This window comes from Glycine max, chromosome 5, assembly GCF_000004515.6.
Source record: "Glycine max cultivar Williams 82 chromosome 5, Glycine_max_v4.0, whole genome shotgun sequence".
Taxonomy (NCBI): Eukaryota; Viridiplantae; Streptophyta; class Magnoliopsida; order Fabales; family Fabaceae; genus Glycine; species Glycine max.
Genome location: NC_038241.2, coordinates 3806918 through 3825138, shown reverse-complemented (window position 1 = coordinate 3825138; position 18221 = coordinate 3806918). Strand labels below are relative to the sequence as shown.

The following is an 18221-nucleotide window of genomic DNA, read 5'->3' as shown; positions in this document are numbered from 1 at the left end:
CATTATTATATATCCTTAAAATGTGATACACGATAGCTTAAGACGTTCAGCGATTTTAGCATTGACATCAACGAAAGGTTATTACATTGCTTAGCAAGATCATAAAACAATTCCACGTATTACCGTATATATTAGTCTCTTCATTGCAAATAACATTTCGGAAATTTCTATTAGCTGGTTGATTTGGCTGCTGTCTTTTGGCAATAAACCAAGCATCCATGTGATCATGATACTTTAGAGAATGTAATGCATACATTCCATTGATATCATTACCATCTTAGAAATTGTGCTATATTATTTCTCAAATACAAGGACACAAAAACCTTCCTTTCAGAATTAGAGGTCCAGAGGTAAAGATGATATGTTCCTAAACTAATCATGAAGGGGTCAAAGTTATAGCGATTATAGCAAGACGCCTACATTGTTACAACTAAATAGCCAAAAGACAATGTTGCCCAAAAAAAAAAGACAAAAAGGGTCGGAATGGATTCATGACATGTCCAATGAGCTGCTAATATTGACGAGAGAGTTTTTTTCACCTAAAAATATATACTTAATTGACAAAAGAGAATCTCTTTCTATTCCTACCCTCATTTGTAATGTGTGAGGGAAGTTGAAACAAAGGAGCAGAGATATGGAAGATGTGAATCGCACCCCAAGAGAAGCAAAGGATTACTATTCTAGATCAATATGGTTGTCAGAAACTGCGCAGACATTTGGGAATATCAAGAGAAGTGACAGAAATGTTGTTGATGGCAGAGATTCCTACGGCTATAACTCCCAAGAAATAGTGACTCCTGAAGTTTCTGGAGCATTCGATGAAATCAAAGGTTTAATCAGAGTTAATGATGAGGGTGTTGGTGAAGAAAGCGGTGACTATGGCCACTATTCTAGACAATCGTTGACAACAGAAATTGTAGAGATAGTTGAAGATGGCAAGAGCATAAGCAACAAAGATAGAAGAGTTGATGATCTTTATGTGGCTGTTGGCAAAGATGACTTGGATGCAGTGAAATGGGCTCTTGATCATGCAGTTTCTCCCGGTTCCCGGATTTTTCTTATCCATGTCTCTTCTCCAATCACATTGATTCCTACACCAGGTAACCACTAATCTTTTCATTTAAGAGATATAAAGTTGGTTGAATGGTTAAGAAAGAAGAAAAGGAAGGAAATGTGGGTTCGATCTTTCCTCCCGATAAAAAACTAACAATTAACATTTGTCGATAAAAAATAAACTAATCTTTTCATTTCTTTTTTCACCCTCGTTTCTATAGGAAGACTTTTCCATCTGAGTTCAGTAGATTAGTACTTTGACACAGAAAACAGATTTGCTGGGAACTTTTCCTTTGGAATATGTTCAAGTGACACCTACATGTTTAGAGAGAATATGATTGCTCCTACACATCATTCTATAGTATTCTGCTCTCTCTTTGCTGAGAGTCTGAGACAATGCCAATATGTCATTGCTATATTATTATAACTCAAAAAATTTACATTATTTTGGGTTGTATGATGTTTACTACTGGTGAGATTGCGAAGGAAACTCGACTTAATTAGTTTGTGGTGTGTCATGATGGGATATCAATTTCTGCCATTACAGTTCAATTAAATGGTTTTGCATATAAATTGTAGCATGAGTATATCAAAATTGTGCATTGTCTATCAACAATACATCTAAACCAACACTGAATTTCAAAATTCAAACCTCAAATGATATGTGCTCGGTGGTAATGACATATCTGATAGTTGGTAAGTTTGAAAGAAGTAAACTGACCCAGCAACAAGTGGGAATATACGTGAATGAGGTGAACAACAAGAGGAAGGATCTTTTGCAAAAGTACATTCAGATGAGTAATGAAGCCAAGGTACTACTGACTTGATTACATTATGATATCTCTAGAGTTAGACCACAAACCACATGCTAAAATTAATCTAATTCTATATTTTTTGTTATCCCTACCTATTTGTCTCCGTGTTTTTTTCCTCTCCCAGGTAACTGCAGAAACGTTGCTCCTGGAAAGCAATGACACAGAAAAAGCAATTCTGGACCTCATCTCTATTCTCAACATAACCAACATTGTCATCGGAATCAAAAAGCTACCCTACACACGGTATGCTATCACTACTTGGGTTTCATTCACAAATGGATGACAAAGGGTGTAAAATTTCATCCTTAGTAAGGATTGTTCTGCTTAACAAGCAATGCAACTATAATTTTGTTTTAGAAGAAAGTGTCCTTGATAAGACAATGTCACAAGGATTTGCTTAAGGTTAAAGATTGTTTATCTTCTCTAATTTGTTATTTTGAATAGGCGCAAGAACAAATTGAGCAAAGGAGAGTTCGTAAAGAAACATGCACCGAGTTCCTGTGAAGTTACCTTGGTTTATAACGGCGAGGTGTTAGTGTCTGACCCTTACATGGATGGCTTGGTATCCTATGGCCTAGCATCGCAAAATAAAAGTCACTCGAAAAACAACTTCTTTCAGTGCATGTGCTTTTCAGGCAAGTTCTGTCAACTATTGATCTTCTCTCTAAACTCTTGTACTTCTGTTGTATGGGGGAAGGTATAGATTTCAGCACTGCATGAAAGAAATTGCATCTACACATTGGCAAGTTAGACTAATTTGATTGCAAAAGTGCACATAGTAGCCTTGAGTATAATTTATACCAATTAGAGATATATTAAACATGTTTAAGTTACCTGATAAATTATTGATTTTGTCTGCAGTTCTTAATAAATTTTTTTATTGTTTTGAATTTTTGATATATTAAAAATTTTGTTTTCAATCATTAGTTAAGTGATAATATATCATTTTAAAATTTGATTTTTTTAACATTATTAATTAGTGTCACGTCATTGTTTAATTAAGAATACAAATTCAAAACAAAAACAAAAACTTTAATATATCATGAACTTAAAATAATGAAAAAATTATTAGAAACTCAAACAAAATTTGATCATGTATAAGATATCTTTAAGATATTTAAGTCATTAGAGATTAACATGGCCAACATTTAGTAATTATGTTTGTACTTTTTAATTTTATTTGGTTGGGTGTTTTGGTTAGTTTTATAATCTCTCACTCTGTAATCTCCCTTCCCTTGCTTACAGGATGGGTGAGAGAAGACAATGGTAGTTGCTAGCACATTTCTCAAGCTAGCCAAAGCGAGCAGAGGGTCAACTGCTCAAGTAGTTTGAATTTGAATTGTCCAGCGTTGTGTGCTGAATGAAGCAAGCTTTAGAAATCATGTTACAACTTTCAATCATGAGGAAGTAAATGGTCCCAAAAACCATAGACCTAAAGTAACAGTGGGATCTTAATGTCTTAGAGAACTCATATCATATCCATCATATTATGAATTTTCGGGAATAAAAGTATTGTGAATTCCGCTGTAGAATGGATATGAGGGAATTTCTATTTAAAAGATATTAGTTACACAATTTATATTATTATATTATTATTATTTTGTAAACTTTATAAACAGCTTTATTTAATTTAAATTACAATGAAGTTATTTTTTTTGGAATACAGATATTAAATTACGATATCAACTAACATATTTGATTAAAGATAAAAAAGTAATAAATACCAATAATCTTTCACAATATTGTGAATCATGTTAGAATTTTCATTAAGAGATATCAGTTTTTTAGTGTTTGATTATCTCTCTTAAAAGATATATTTGAAAAAAAAATAATTGATAAAAGATGGGTACAATTGTAATTACCAAGTACTCTAATGTTTATTTACTCTCTGATATTTTCTTTTATTTTGATTTTAAATAAAAATTAAAATAATTGAAATTGACTTCTTTTATATATCATATATAAAATTAATATATAACTTATGTCTGTACCTATCACTACAAGCAAAGGATGTCTCATGTTTGGTGGAGTTGCTTGGGCAGCATCGACAAGGCACTCCTAGAAGTTTTTATACTTGCACAAATGTGCGTTGACTTGTCTAAACAAAATTAGCATTTTGTTAGGAGTTTGTTTAAAATTAGGTGTAACCAAGATGCTAAAGGTTTGTTTATAAGTTTATTTAAAATCAACATTTTAGTTAAGAATTTAATTAAAATTAAAAAAAATACTAAAAACAAAATTAGTTATAATTTTTTTACTAAAATATACTTTTAATCCTTAATAAATAATTGAATTTTGTGTTTGTTCTTCATTAAATTTTTTCTTTGCATTGAGTTCCTAATAAAAAATAATTTGATTTTTTATCATGTTTTTAATTTATGATAAATTAGTAAATTTTTTGTATTTATTTTCTGATAAAAAATATATATTTGTTATTAGTCTTTTTCAAAAGGATAATAATAAATGAGATTTTTTATTAAGGAATAAATATAAAATTTATATTTTATTAGGAACTAAAAAAATGTTAAGGACAAAAAAACAATTTTTTGATTTTATAAGAGAGCAAAAATGATTTTTTTAGTGAAACAAACATAAAATCTAAATATTTATAAGGAATCACCAACATATTTTAACCTAACTTTTTTTTATATGTTTTACTTTTTCAACCTCAACCTAAAGCTTCTCTCTCTTTTTTACACAAAATTATAAGATATAAGATTTATTTGATACTTGAAAAAGAAATAAAAAAAATTGAAGAAAAAAGGAGAAGAAATGGTGGTTTCAAATCTCTTTCCTAACATAAAACTAACCACTAATATACACTTAAAAAAGTTTCACATACACAATTAAATGATTTATATGTTAAGAAATCAGTGAATTGCAATGGTAAAGGGAGAGGGGGAATAAGGTGGAGGAGAGTGATGGGGGAAAAAACATGATATTTTGTTAAATAGTGGTTACTCGTCCACGTACACATTTTTCAATTGATTTTGTTATTTTGTTTGAATTTTTATTCATTTGAGCAATACAATGTTTGTAAGTAGTTATCATTCACAATACATTTTTTTGAAGACTCTCTTTCGCAACTTACCACAGAAGCCCTCTATAAATGTGTAGTTATTTTGCAATAATACTGTATAATGTTGAAAAAATATATTAAATGAATTTATTTTTATTTATTATTTTTTGAAAAATATTAACAACACTCTCTTGTATTCTTTTGTATAACATTCTCTGTTAATAGGTCTCACTCTCTTAAACAAGAAAAAGTCATTAAAACTATAAAAATGAGTGATTTTTAATAAGTTTTAAATAATCATAAAAAGTGAGAGATCATTAACATTCACTAAGAAAATGTCACAATAAATAATTGGCGCACAAATGCAGGAGAATTGAACGGTGGGGGTGGTGAGAGTAGATTCAATGGAGGTGTGAATAAGTAAAAGAATGGAGTCTCTTTCCGTCATTGTCAAATTGTAGCAAACGTGGGCGCGGCTGTTCCCAACTCCCTCCCTCATATTCATTCATTTCTCCCACCCAAATTCATCGCCCTCCCAATTTGGGAATTTTTCGAAACCCTAAAAAGATGAACCCCTACGACAGCAGATATTCTGACGCCTCTTCTTTTCGCGGCCGTCGTAGGTACGTATGTTTGTTGATTTTATTATTATTCTCATGCTTCTGTTTGCAATTCGTTGAACGAAAACCAACTCGTTTTTATTGTTTTCTTCTGATAGTGATTTCGTTGGACCTATTCCGCCGCCGTCTTTCGTCGGCCGCGGCGGCGCGGTTTCCTACGGCGTCCCTGGACCCAACGGGTTCCGATCCGCACCCGTTGCTCCGGTCCCACCCTTTGTGCCTCCTTCCGGAGGCTTTAATGTAGGTCGAGGCGGTGGCAGAGCGGGCTATGGTCATGTGAGTGATAGAATGGGTCGTAGCGGTGGTGGAAGAGGTCGTGGTGGTGGCGGCGGCGGGGGCGGTAGAGCCGGAGCTCACGGTTTTAGGGGCTCCGGGAGAGGAGGCAGACACGGTGGTGGTTCTTCTAGGGATGATTTGAACAACATTGCACTTCCAAAGCAGGATTTTAAGAATTTGGTCCCTTTTGAGAAGAACTTCTATGTTGAGTGCCCTGCAGTGAGGGCCATGTCTGAGCAAGAAGTTTTGCATTACCGTGCCAGTAGAGAGATCACCGTGCAAGGGAACGATGTGCCGAAGCCTGTAAGGATGTTTCATGAGGCGAATTTTCCTGGTATTTTACTTGTTTATGCTCTTGCATTGCTCATTTTGCTTGTTGATGTCACTTCTTTGATTCCTTTATCTGATTGGATGTTATGTTGTTTTTCGTGTCAGATTACTGCCTTGAGGTTATTGCCAATCTGGGTTTTGCGGAGCCCACCCCAATTCAGGCTCAGGGTTGGCCCATGGCTCTTAAGGGTAGAGACTTAATTGGCATTGCTGAGACTGGCTCGGGTAAAACTTTGTCGTATCTGCTTCCTGCTTTAGTGCATGTCAATGCACAACCTCGATTGGGTATGTATTGGATTCCCTGGCTAATCTGTCAGATGCTATGTTTACATTTTATTATGGTATGATGGATGTGTTTGCTGCTTTTTCAGCACATGGGGATGGTCCCATTGTCTTAGTTTTAGCACCAACAAGAGAGTTGGCTGTTCAAATTCAAGAAGAGGCTCTGAAATTTGGGTCCCGGGCAAATAAAAGAAGTACGTGCATCTATGGCGGCGCACCAAAGGGCCCCCAAATTCGGGAGCTTAAAAGAGGTACATGGTTTACTTGCCTATTGCACTTTGATAATAATTTTGGAATAACATGAACATGATGAATAACTTTTGGTGCTTGCCAGGCGTTGAAATAGTTATTGCTACACCTGGTCGTCTAATAGATATGTTGGAAGCTCAGCACACAAACCTGAAGAGAGTGACTTACCTTGTCTTGGATGAAGCTGATCGAATGCTAGACATGGGTTTTGAACCTCAGATACGGAAAATTGTAGCCCAGGTACTTTTTTGCAACTAACCTGTAACAAGTTAGTACTGAGTAGTGGGGAAAAGAAACATTGAATCTATTTCCATTTTTGAACCTTAAGTGTGCTGTTGTCTGATCATGTGTATTGGATCATGGTTCTTCTGGGTTTTAGTTCTTAGCAATGAGAATATAGGAAATGATAAAATTGCAGGGATGATAGAAAATGATAAAAAGTTATGTTAAGGGTCTCAAGTATTCCCCTGTTTCACAGCATTTTCCTGACCTTCCATCTGCCCTTCTTTCAACAATTTCTATTCCGAAATCAGAAGCAGACACACCACCTTCTTCAACTGCTCAACAATGTGAATGTTCTAAAGCTCAAATCCAAATGGAGGTCAGGAAAATATTGCTTCAAGATGAGCATGTCTGGTACATAGACACTTTTTGCCTTAAACATCAGCAGAAGGAGAAATGTGAAGGATCCATTGGACATGTTGGATATCTCCGAGTGAATTCAGATTCTCTAACTGCACTTGTGTCTTGTAAATTAAGAGACTAACACTTTGTCTTGTGCTTAATTAAATGAATTGTTGTCTTGTTAGAATGATGCAGTTACATATTACATATAATGGAACTCGTTGGATAACCCTAATTAATCACAAATGTTATCCTTAAATAACTTTATTCTGATTGTCTAGGACTCTACATCAACTGATCAATATTTGAGATGTAGAAGGCCTGGATCAAGAAAAAAGTAGGCCTTTGGAATATTAAAAGACATCCTAGGGTTTCTTGTTATGATAGATATTTTGGATTTTTTAAAACAGACTGTGACTCATTTAGTCATTTTCTGTGCAGGTTGTAATTTTTAGCCCCACTTCCCATTGAATAAAAGTAAACCCAATGATTTCCTTGCCCATTTTCTATAATCAGAACTTTCTGTCCCTTTGCTTCTTATCTCATTCTACAAAATGCCCTTAATGCTTATTTGGCCTAGTTTTAGTCATGAAGGAATAGAGGTCAATTACACACTCACATAGAGAGACAGAGAGTGTGTTCGAAATTAGCTCCTCTCATGTTCTGTCTGTCTCTCATATCAAGTAAGAACTATTGTTCAGTGTGAAAAATAAGAACAATAAATTTAAACCATTAAATCATATTTAAATGGTTGAGATTAATAGATAAATACACATAACTTTTTCAGGTGACAATATGTTCATTAACTAACTTTTAATCTTGAGTTTTTAGCTATTCATGTATGGTTGTATGATTTAGATTTATAGACTTCACATTCTTAAGATGAGAACTATTGTCACTGGATATGTCCTATGTTTGTGTGTGATTTTCATACTGATTTTGTATAAGAGACTCGGTTAGATACATTTGTGATTTGAAATACCAGATTCGACCAGATAGGCAAACACTATTATGGAGTGCTACATGGCCAAGGGAGGTTGAAACTCTGGCAAGGCAGTTTCTGCGCAACCCATACAAGGTTATTGCAATAGTGTTCCCACTTTTTTATTCTTCTGTATGCTATTGTTTGTCACTTTTGGATATCTATATTTGTATCTTGCTGATCTTTTCAAAGAAAAAAATATTTTGTGCTCTGAATCGACATAATTAAATGTCATTTGGGTGATTATTGACGAGTGCATTTTCCTGCTTGATATCATGATATTATAGGTAATTATTGGCTCACCATACCTGAAGGCAAATCAATCCATAAATCAAGTTGTTGAAGTTTTAACAGACATGGAGAAATACAATAGGTTTGCGTCATCACTAATAATAGACCGACAGTGTTTGATGCTTTTTCTTTCCAAATTAACACTTTAGCTTGAAAATGTAGATTAATCAGGCTGCTGAAAGAAGTGATGGACGGGAGCCGAATTCTAATATTTATGGAGACAAAAAAGGGATGTGATCAAGTTACCAGACAAATGAGAGTGGATGGATGGCCAGCACTATCCATCCATGGTGATAAAAACCAGGCTGAAAGGGATTGGGTCTTGGCTGAATTTAAGAGTGGCAGAAGTCCAATAATGACTGCCACTGATGTTGCTGCACGGGGTCTTGGTAGGATCATTGTGTGTGTAGAAGCTTAGGATTTTTGGTCTAGGTCTAAAACTTTAACCATAGGACGAGTCGGCCGGCTGCTGTCCAGTTCCCCTTGATATAATTTGTGGTTTGGGTGTGTACAGGGCCATATTGTCAGTGTGTTGGAACTGCCTGTAACTTGACCAAGGGTTTAATGACTTGCATACTGAGTGAAACTGTTTTGCTGCAGTCGGTAGACTGCCTGCTGCTGTTAATTTGGGAACTATCTTTTTTATTAGAGGTGTCAAGTTATATGGATGCCTGGGTCAGAGTTCCTTTGATATGTGGCTTGGATGTTGATCTATAACTTGAGGTAGCATATCATGTGTGATCCTGTAAATTCATAGGATGGGTTAATGCATGGAGATTTGCATGATTGGCATAACAAGGTTAGTTATCAATAATTTGTTAGTGTTGCCTGAAGAGATATAAGTCAATTTGACTGATCCCCCATCCACAGTTATGGAGCTGGTTGTCTTTGCAGCCCGGTTGACTCATACATGCTTAGTCAATAATTGGATGTGGTAGATGGCATGATGGTGAAGCTGCTCCTTATCCCTGGAAGGTTAAGGTGGGCACATTGATGTGATGAATGTGTTGAGTTTGATCCATTTGATCTCTAGAATCTTACAGCACAGGGATAAGGATTTTTGCAGTTTTCTCCATTTTTAAACCTTACACTTAATTCCTTATGATGTTTTGTTTTGTTGCTCGTAGATGTGAAAGACATAAAATGTGTGATCAATTATGATTTTCCATCAAGCCTGGAAGATTATGTCCACAGAATTGGTCGAACTGGTCGTGCAGGGGCTAAAGGAACTGCATACACCTTTTTTACACATGCCAATGCCAAGTTTGCTAGGGATCTGATTAAGATTTTACAAGATGCTGGTCAGGTTGTGAGTCCTGCTTTGTCTGCATTGGTTCGGTCGGCTGGTTCTGGTCAATTTGGTAATTAAAGTTTCATTTTGACACTGAAGTCTGAGGTTTTCATTAGGATGGTTTGTAACCAGTTCTTATCATTTTGTAGGATCAGGGGGAAGTTTTCGCTCAAGAGGACGAGGAGGCTATGGAAATCGAGGTTTAACGTCAGGTTCCAATGCCATTCCTCTAGGTTCGAAGAGGCCCTGGCAGTGTCTGTAGTTTTGGTGCTGCTTTGGGCAAATTCTTAGTTTTACAAATGTTGGGGTGTTGAATTTTGAACATGCATGCATTTAACCACAATTACACTTGAAACATCACATTGTTAGATTTTAGGACAAAAATTAATCTTACAACGACTGAAGTCCGGAAAGCATGTGTTATGAATGATTAACATACATTTATCTTATTTTTTCATAGACTTGGTAAGAACAGTAGCTTGATAATAGATGATCAAATATTTTCTTACAGTCTTTATCCTTCATTTGACAAGGGAAGAAGAATGAAAATAGAAGAAAAGAAGATGGAATGAAGAAAAAATAAACAGAATTCTTCATTGTCATTTGGTTTGATTTATCTATGTTATTGTTAACTGTACTATTCACAAACTCTGGTTCTACACTTCTACCCATCAAATATCTACTAAATAAGTTTTTCACAACGAAATATAGTTATGACGGTATTTCTTGGGTAGTTTTCTTGTCTTTCTTTTTTTACATCAAATATTATATCTATTCATTAGATATCGAATTCTGTACATCAGTTAAGATAGCAGAAGCAATCTGGTGGGGATATTCTTCTGCCCAATACATTCTTTGAACAAAAAAAAAAAAAAAAACTAGCTAACTTATCAGCTGCAATATTACTTGCTCTCTTAGTAAAAGTCAACTTACAGTTAGAGAAAAGGGATCTTTGTGCTCTGCAATCTTCAATTAAACTCCGGAAGTAGGTTCGTTGACTTATGCCATCCTTGCGATGCCAAGCATTATAAATTTGAACATTATCAGTTTCAAAATGATCATATGGAAGCACATCTGAGAAGCTACCTTCAAAGCCCATTTAAAGCATAAAACTTCAGCAATATGAGGTTGATATCCAACCTGTCTCAAATCTGTTGCACCCCCTAAAACACGGCCTTCGGCATCTCTGAAAACCACTCCGAAACCAGTTTTGTTCCTGTCCTTCAAACAAGCATCAAAATTACCTTTTATCCAAGATGTTGGAGGAGGCTTCCAAGTAATATGTATTGGAATTGGCTGAGAATTACTTAAAACAAAATTCTGTTGGTGCAAAGATTCAGCCATTTTGAGAGTTTGCTCAATGCACAGCCTTTTTCCTTCAAATACCCATGTTTCGCTGTCAAATCACCCAGAGTATACAGAAAATCAAACCAACAGAATCATGCTCCTTTGACTTTAACCAGAAATTGATCCAATTTGAGAAAGTGGAAATGGATGTATCAATGCGGATGGAGAGCGGGGAAGAAACCAAATAGCTCTAACATGGTTGCACAATAAAAGAGCATGTGTAGGCGATTCCTCTATTCTTCTCCACAGCAAGGACACACCTCATCTTGGCAAATGGATTTCTTCCACAGAGATTCTTTGACAGGAATGATTTTCTTACAAGCACTTTTGGTGGGGCCGGGACTGACCATAACTCTTTCCAATCAACATTGATGGTTAAACTAGTTTTTGCTTGGTTGAATAATTTCTTCTCTAAAATCAAATGACAGTCCAATCTCAGGGTATAATTGCCATGTTGGGTGTGCTTCATGTGATCATGTCTGGTCTGTTCTTGTTAGGTAAAGGGATGGCCTGAATGCAAGTTGCAACTTTAGAGGGTGAAAACATTTATTTTTTGAACATCCCACTCTGACTCCTGTTTTGTAAACAGAAAAGATACACATATGTCAGGGTCCCTGTCTTCTGGGCGAACACAATGAATTCGATTATCTCTTAGGTTGGGCACCCATTTGTCCGGCCAAATCCTAGTTGTTTGACCATCTCCAATTCTCCAAAAAGTTCCCTCTTCCATTACCCATCTGCACTCCATCAAACTTCGTCACATGTAGCTGCAGTTACTTCCGACCTTGGCACAGAGAGGATGAGTCCTAGGATAATACTTCACTTCAAGAGTGACAGACAACAATGAGTTTTCCAACACAAAGAATTCTCCACCATTGTTTAGACAACAAAGCCATATCAAAGGCTCTAGAGATCCTGAAACCAAGTCCCCCTTCTCTCTTCGAGTGAGATAATTTGTCCCAAGACAGCCAATGGATCTTCCATGAATTATCATCACCTCCCCAAAAGAAGCAGCTTGTCATGCTATCAATTTGAGAGCAAGTAGTTACCAGAAACAAGAAACAGCTCCTGACATAGGAAGGTATAGATTGAACAATAGATTTTATCAGAACTTTTCTTCCCGCCATGGATAACGATCTTTCCTTCCAACCTTTGATTTTTTTCCAAACAAGATCATGGAAAAAGTTAAATATTTGTTTCTTCGATCAACCAATAATAGTCGGAAGTCCCAAATATGTAGGATGACTTTCAACAGCCTTCACTCCAAGAACCCTTACAAGGTCATTCAATCTTGGTGGTGGGAACGTTTTGGCTCAGAGAAAGTTCAGACTTGTCCAAATTGATACGTTGTCCAGAAGTCATTTCATAGGTCTTGAGAAGTCTTAACAGAAATCCTACTTCTTCAGTCGTTGCCAGTGCAAAAATAATGTTGTCATCAACAAAAAAGGGATGGGGGAGAATAGGAGCCTTTGGACAGATTTTGATTCCATGCAAGGATTGTTGTTCCAAAGATCTTTTCAGAAAAGCAGAGAATACTTCTGCACAAGGAATAAAAAGGTAAGGGGAGAGTGGGTCCCTTTGCCTTAGTCCCTTAGAAGCTCAGAAATCAGAATGAGGAAATACATAGACAAGAACAACAAAAGAAGCAGTAGTGACACATCTTAGGATTAGCTGAACCCATTTTGCTGAGAAACTCATACTATTAAGCACATTTTCAAGGTGGGTCCACTCCACTCTATGGTATGCTTTTGACATATCAAGCTTAATCACCATAAAGCCCTTCCTGTTTTTTTGTCTTTTTCTTCATATAATTGAAGCACTCGAAAGCTAGCAAAGCATTGCCAGTGATTTGTGGACCGGGAAGAAAGGCACTTTGATTTTCGCTCAAGATCTCCATTAAATGATCTGCAATGGTCTTCGTTACTAGCTTGAACATCACCGTACATAAACTGATTGGTCGGGACTCACTTGCTTGACTGGGCTTCTTCACTTTTGGTATGAGAGCGATTAAGGTCTTGTTTATGGGACTCGGGTCAGCTCTATCATTGAGAATACTCGGAACAAGTTTCAGAACATCTTCCCTATGATATTTTATCAAGAACATACTTTATTTGTTGGGTAGTTGATCTTGCTTTGTTCATGCAAAATTTATCAAGAACATATTTTATCTCTAATTGCAGTAGCATTTTCTCTGCGAGAAAGAAGCAAATATTAACTTTTCGTTTTTTTTTTATTACACATAAAAATAAGAGGAAATAAAACATTTTAAAGTAAAAAGACACTTGTTAAATTTTTTTAGTGTGGTAACTTTTGATTATTCTCTTTTCTTTTTCTTTGCATCTTTAGTTTTCTTCTCGTAAGAAGGAAAAAAATAGACTTAGACTCGCCTAAAATTTTCTTCCCTCTGTTTTCCAAGTAATCAAACAATGTAAGTGTCCAAGGAACTAGTCAACTATAAGTTCTTATTTGCCCAATCCTACCATCTATACTTGAACAATTTAATTTCTTAATTATTGACTCAGGTTTAAATTCAAATTGTCAAGGTTATAGGATTGACCATTGACTTGAGTTTCATTTGATATATAAGCTGGGCGTGGTATGTAGTGATTATTATTGTTTTTTCTTTCCAACTTGAACAATCCAATTTAAGTCGATTGTGTAATTTTATTTTATTTTTTATGAAAAATTCAAATTGAAACTAACTTAACCATCAGTGTTTTGTTCTGCCTAAATTTTTTAAGGCTGAATTATACTTTATTCTTCTTAGAGATGTTCAAATTATATCGTCATTTCCTTTAACTTGAAGAATTACAGCACATTTATGAGGGGTGAACATATGTAATACTTTAATCAATTTCAATGTAAACAAGCGTCTTTAAGACAGTTTCTTCTTACTATTAATTTGGAATTTTAAAAGATGAGAGATAAGTTTTGAGTAAATATTCAGGGAGCGTTTGTTGTAAGATATAATGTTCTAGGTTAAAGAATCAATTTTTAGGAATACTATTGTTTCTCTTCTAAAAATAAAGAGGAATGCTACTATTTCTAAGAATATATTTATGACCATATTTGGTTAGTGTTTATTGATTTCAGAAAATAATTAAATTTTATTTAAAGATAAAAAAAAAAGTAAAAGAAGAAATGTGAAAAGGCAGAGTAGGAATATGTAGTTATTATTCTCATGGAAATAAACATAACTATGTGTTTATCAAAGGAATAAGAAGTAAGGGAAGCACAAACATTTTTTGTATTCTTTAGAATATAGACTTATTTACACACAAAAATCTCAGCGCTCACGCTCACGCATATCATGGAATATATTTTTTTAGAAAACGTGTATTAAATATGAGAATATAATATTTTTGAAGTCTACTTTTTCATGAATCTTTTTTACTATATTATCCAAATGGTTACTTAAACTCCAAAGGGGTTAATTGAGGTTGTCAAAAAGTGTTTTCACAATATTTTTTCTTACACAAAAAAATATATGATTATAAAAAGACAGAGAGAAAATTATAAATTCAGTTGACAGAAAAAGAAAAAAACCAAATATCAAACAATCACAATAAAATAAAGCAGAAGTGTATGAATAAAGAGTACACTAAATATTCATATGGTTAGTCATGTCAATTGTGACATACATCTAGTCCCTAAGTCGTGTTTAAGAAAATTTCTCGTCGACAATCCATTCCAAGATGCCTCTCACAAAATTACTCCAATTACCTTCCAAGGACCATACACCCTAAAAGATCAAAGAAATTACACACACTCAACAACTTAGTGATCACTCATCTTAAAAAATTACAAGGATCACACATATTGAAAAACCTAGAGAACGTCTTCTCTCGGAACATAAAGGAATACCACCCTTTTCACAAATCAACAAAGCAAAAATGCTAAGAATTTCTCTCAAAACAAAGAAATCACAAATTAAAATTAATGACACTCCATATTATTTGAAACTTGGTTCATCACATTCTAAGGAACCAATGTCTTCTACTAAATTCAAACTCATATTAATCCTCCCTAATTACTATAAAGATTTTAGCTTTCTTCATATAATTGTATCATGAAGTATTTTTAAGACATTTGTTAAGAAACTAATATTTTAACACGTGTATTACACATAATAAGTTTTTTATAAAACTAAAATTTATAGTAATTAAATACTTCTAAATATTTAAATTACATTATATTTAAAATTGGTAATAAATTAATATTTTTGAAGATATAAGTTATATTTTAGATTAATATATTTTGTGATATACTAATATTTGAGGAAGGATTAAAATATTTTTTTACTTTCTGTCTTTTTCATTCATTTTCTAAATCTAATGTTTTTAATGTGTAACTAATCTTAATCATTTAATCTATTATTTTAATATATTTAGTTCTAATTTATATTTTAATATTTTTTTAAAATATCAATAATTAAATTTGATAATATATCACAATATGAATTATTTATCATAAATATAAAATATAATTTATAAATATGAAAATATGTATTAAATACAATTTAAATTATAATATAATTTATATTTAAAGATATTTATTTACTCTAGTAAATTTTAATTAATAAAAAAACACCAACATGATGTGTGACTGTGAGAGAGGGGGCAAATAAGTAAAATCGCGAGCAGTGGACAGGCTTATAAGTCCCAAAACCCTAATTCGTTTGTGCAGCCACTCTGTGAGAGAAAGAGATAGTGTGGTAGAGAGAGAGGAGCGGAGGAGAGAAAATGACGACGAGGTTCAAGAAGAACAGGAAGAAGAGAGGCCACGTCAGCGCCGGTCACGGTCGTATCGGGAAGCACCGCAAGCATCCCGGTGGTCGGGGTAACGCCGGTGGCATGCACCACCACCGCATCCTCTTCGACAAGTACCATCCCGGTTTCTTCGGAAAGGTGGGTATGCGCTACTTCCACAAACTCCGCAACAAATTCTACTGCCCCATCGTCAACATTGATAAGCTATGGTCCCTCCTACCCCAGGAGGCCAAGGACAAGGCCACCGCCGACAAGGCGCCATTGCTCGATGTCACCCAGTTCGGTTACTTTAAGGTTTTGGGTAAAGGGGTTTTGCCTCAGAACCAGCCTCTGGTCGTGAAGGCCAAGCTTGTTTCCAAGATCGCCGAGAAGAAGATCAAGGAGGCCGGTGGAGCCGTCGTTCTCACCGCCTGATTTTTTTGGGGTATTTTTATTTAAAAGGATTTTGAGATCTGTTGTTATTTTTGGTTTTGGTTCTTGTTTTAATCTGTCTGAACTGGATTAGTTTAAATGTTTTTTTTTATATTCTCAATGTTCTGGATTATATCGTTTTTTGTTGCGTGTTATGGTATGCGATGGGAGTTTTACATGCACAAATCGGTATTTACAATACTGATTTGGAACGAGGCGACTAAGGTTAATGTTGGATATAATTAAAAACAGTGCTTTGTTGGAACGATGCTTGTTGGCATTGAAAACTGGCAATGCTTCAGCGCATGGTTGGATTTTATATTCATTTTTTACGGCTTTTTTATTAACCCAAGAATGAGATTTTTCTGTGATTGCTTGCGACTATTGGGATATAACAAAATGGGGTGAAATGAAATGTGGAATAAATTTGCCTGTTTCATTGTTTTGTGATATCTTTCCCGTGGAATGGAAATAATAAGATTGACACTATGTAATACTAGAGGGGAAGATAAGCACACGGGTATTGGATGGAATTCAATGAAATGTGTTCAACCAGATTTATTTTGATTCTATCTTAGATTAGCTTAGCAATGTAACTTAACTATTGTTTCATTTTAGACCTTTCACTCAATCTGAGCATACCCTTCCGGTCTAATTTCATATGTAATCCTACTTAATTTCTTTCATATTTAAGCATCTCTTTGAGGTTCAGTGAAATGCTAATTTCAATCAGATTGTGGTTTTTAAAACTAGTTACTTCCACCTTGTAATAGATAGTGGGCACGAAATGGATTGTTGCAATTTTATTATGCAATCTCCTTTGTTAAGAAGCTTTCTTTGGGAGCATCCATGGGTGTCATGGGAAATTCTCGGGTGCAGCTTTTTAACTAGTATTGGCGTATCGGATGTAGTGAAACTCCACATTCACAGTCAGACGATTGGAATCGTTTGATGAAGATTCAATGTTCTTAATTAGTTTAGTAAATTTAACTTAAAAAACACATTTAAAATAATCATTTGATTGATCAGACGGTTCACATTTACGCCGTGAATGCAGGTTATTCATTTCCTATGATATCCATAATAGGATCGTGGGGAAACTTACCCTATCCAAGTCTTTCTTCTCAGTGATTCCGTGATTGTGAGGAAGCTTTCTTTTCAGTGATCCGCACCTCATTTTCAACCTCGTGCATGATAACCATGGGGTGCATTTAGATGTATAACAACTAATCCTCGTAGCCAACAAAAGAAATTGATCCTCAGTGTTCCTTTTGTGGTAGAGCGCTGGAAACAATTCTCAAAGTGATATCTAGTCCAAGAGATAAGATGTTCAGATTCCTTGAAGAAGGCGTTTGATGGGTGCATTTATAGAGAAGGCAAACTCGGTTACAAATAGCCTCGCTTAACATGGCTACTGCGCCCTTTTGGTGTTCAAGTGTTTTCAAGATTTCTTGTCTATTGATTTCTCTTGTACTACTGTTTCATAGTGGGTTTTTTTTTTTTCATGGGTTGTCCCGACGGTTCTGCTTTTTTAGGCTCCTAGCTCCCAGTTCTATCACCAATAAAAGAAATCCCTATTAACCATATATACCTGCTCCTAGGCCTTTGATTCATCTTTTGATTAAAATATTGTTTATTTCATATATTTAAGGAATGTCAAAATGACCAATCTACCTTAACCTGTACTTAATATGTCTAAAAATATGTTGGGTTGGGTTGGACCTATTTTGAAATTGTGTGAAGAATTTCAGTCTATTAATATGTCCAGAGATTAAAGAGATAAAGTTGGTTTGGTGGTGAAAAGAGGAGGGAGAAGTCTTGGATTTGAAGTTCTCTATTAACAAAAACTAACACTGATATAA

At 34.8% G+C, this 18221-nt stretch overlaps 3 protein-coding genes across 7 annotated transcripts; all 3 read left to right on the top strand.

The window, feature by feature from the left end:
* Window positions 1-294: 294 nt before the first annotated feature.
* On the top strand, window positions 295-3466 carry LOC102668724 (U-box domain-containing protein 33). Its single transcript, XM_006579520.4, has 5 exons — window positions 295-1100; window positions 1747-1865; window positions 1993-2111; window positions 2313-2503; window positions 3114-3466. The coding sequence occupies exons 1-5, from the start codon at window positions 635-637 to the stop codon at window positions 3143-3145; spliced, it is 927 nt and encodes a 308-aa protein (XP_006579583.1). The 5' UTR covers window positions 295-634; the 3' UTR covers window positions 3146-3466.
* Window positions 3467-5216: 1750 nt separating this feature from the next.
* Window positions 5217-10281, top strand: LOC100777610 (DEAD-box ATP-dependent RNA helicase 30). Of its 5 annotated transcripts, none has more exons than XM_026128639.2 (10): window positions 5217-5510; window positions 5606-6117; window positions 6219-6398; window positions 6485-6646; window positions 6730-6884; window positions 8254-8346; window positions 8538-8623; window positions 8704-8930; window positions 9669-9902; window positions 9982-10281. In XM_026128639.2, exons 1-10 carry the CDS (start codon window positions 5455-5457, stop codon window positions 10092-10094), a joined length of 1818 nt encoding a protein of 605 aa, XP_025984424.2. In that variant the 5' UTR covers window positions 5217-5454; the 3' UTR covers window positions 10095-10281. The 5 variants fall into 5 exon arrangements, 1 of the variants encoding a protein (XP_025984424.2); XR_414188.3 differs by lacking the exon at window positions 9982-10281 and adding an exon at window positions 9436-9522 and having other exon boundaries at window positions 5222-5510; window positions 8704-9340; window positions 9669-9861; XR_414187.3 differs by lacking the exon at window positions 9982-10281 and adding an exon at window positions 9412-9522 and having other exon boundaries at window positions 5222-5510; window positions 8704-9340; window positions 9669-9861.
* Window positions 10282-15861: 5580 nt separating this feature from the next.
* Window positions 15862-16646, top strand: LOC100527293 (putative 60S ribosomal protein L27a). Its single transcript, NM_001250753.3, has one exon. It carries the CDS (start codon window positions 15922-15924, stop codon window positions 16360-16362), a length of 441 nt encoding a protein of 146 aa, NP_001237682.1. The 5' UTR covers window positions 15862-15921; the 3' UTR covers window positions 16363-16646.
* Window positions 16647-18221: the final 1575 nt, after the last annotated feature.

What these genes read in the sequence shown, in the direction of transcription:
- LOC102668724 (XM_006579520.4), top strand. Translation starts at nt 635, where the DNA reads ATGGAAGATGTGAATCGCACCCCAAGAGAAGCAAAGGATTACTATTCT. An exon ending in AAAAAGCTACCCTACACACG is followed by an intron (nt 2,112 to 2,312) that starts GTATGCTATCAC and finishes TATTTTGAATAG; the next exon opens with GCGCAAGAACAAATTGAGCA. An exon ending in TCAGTGCATGTGCTTTTCAG is followed by an intron (nt 2,504 to 3,113) that starts GCAAGTTCTGTC and finishes CCTTGCTTACAG; the next exon opens with GATGGGTGAGAGAAGACAAT.
- LOC100777610 (XM_026128639.2), top strand. Translation starts at nt 5,455, where the DNA reads ATGAACCCCTACGACAGCAGATATTCTGACGCCTCTTCTTTTCGCGGC. An exon ending in CAATGCACAACCTCGATTGG is followed by an intron (nt 6,399 to 6,484) that starts GTATGTATTGGA and finishes CTGCTTTTTCAG; the next exon opens with CACATGGGGATGGTCCCATT. An exon ending in AATTCGGGAGCTTAAAAGAG is followed by an intron (nt 6,647 to 6,729) that starts GTACATGGTTTA and finishes GGTGCTTGCCAG; the next exon opens with GCGTTGAAATAGTTATTGCT.
- LOC100527293 (NM_001250753.3), top strand. Translation starts at nt 15,922, where the DNA reads ATGACGACGAGGTTCAAGAAGAACAGGAAGAAGAGAGGCCACGTCAGC.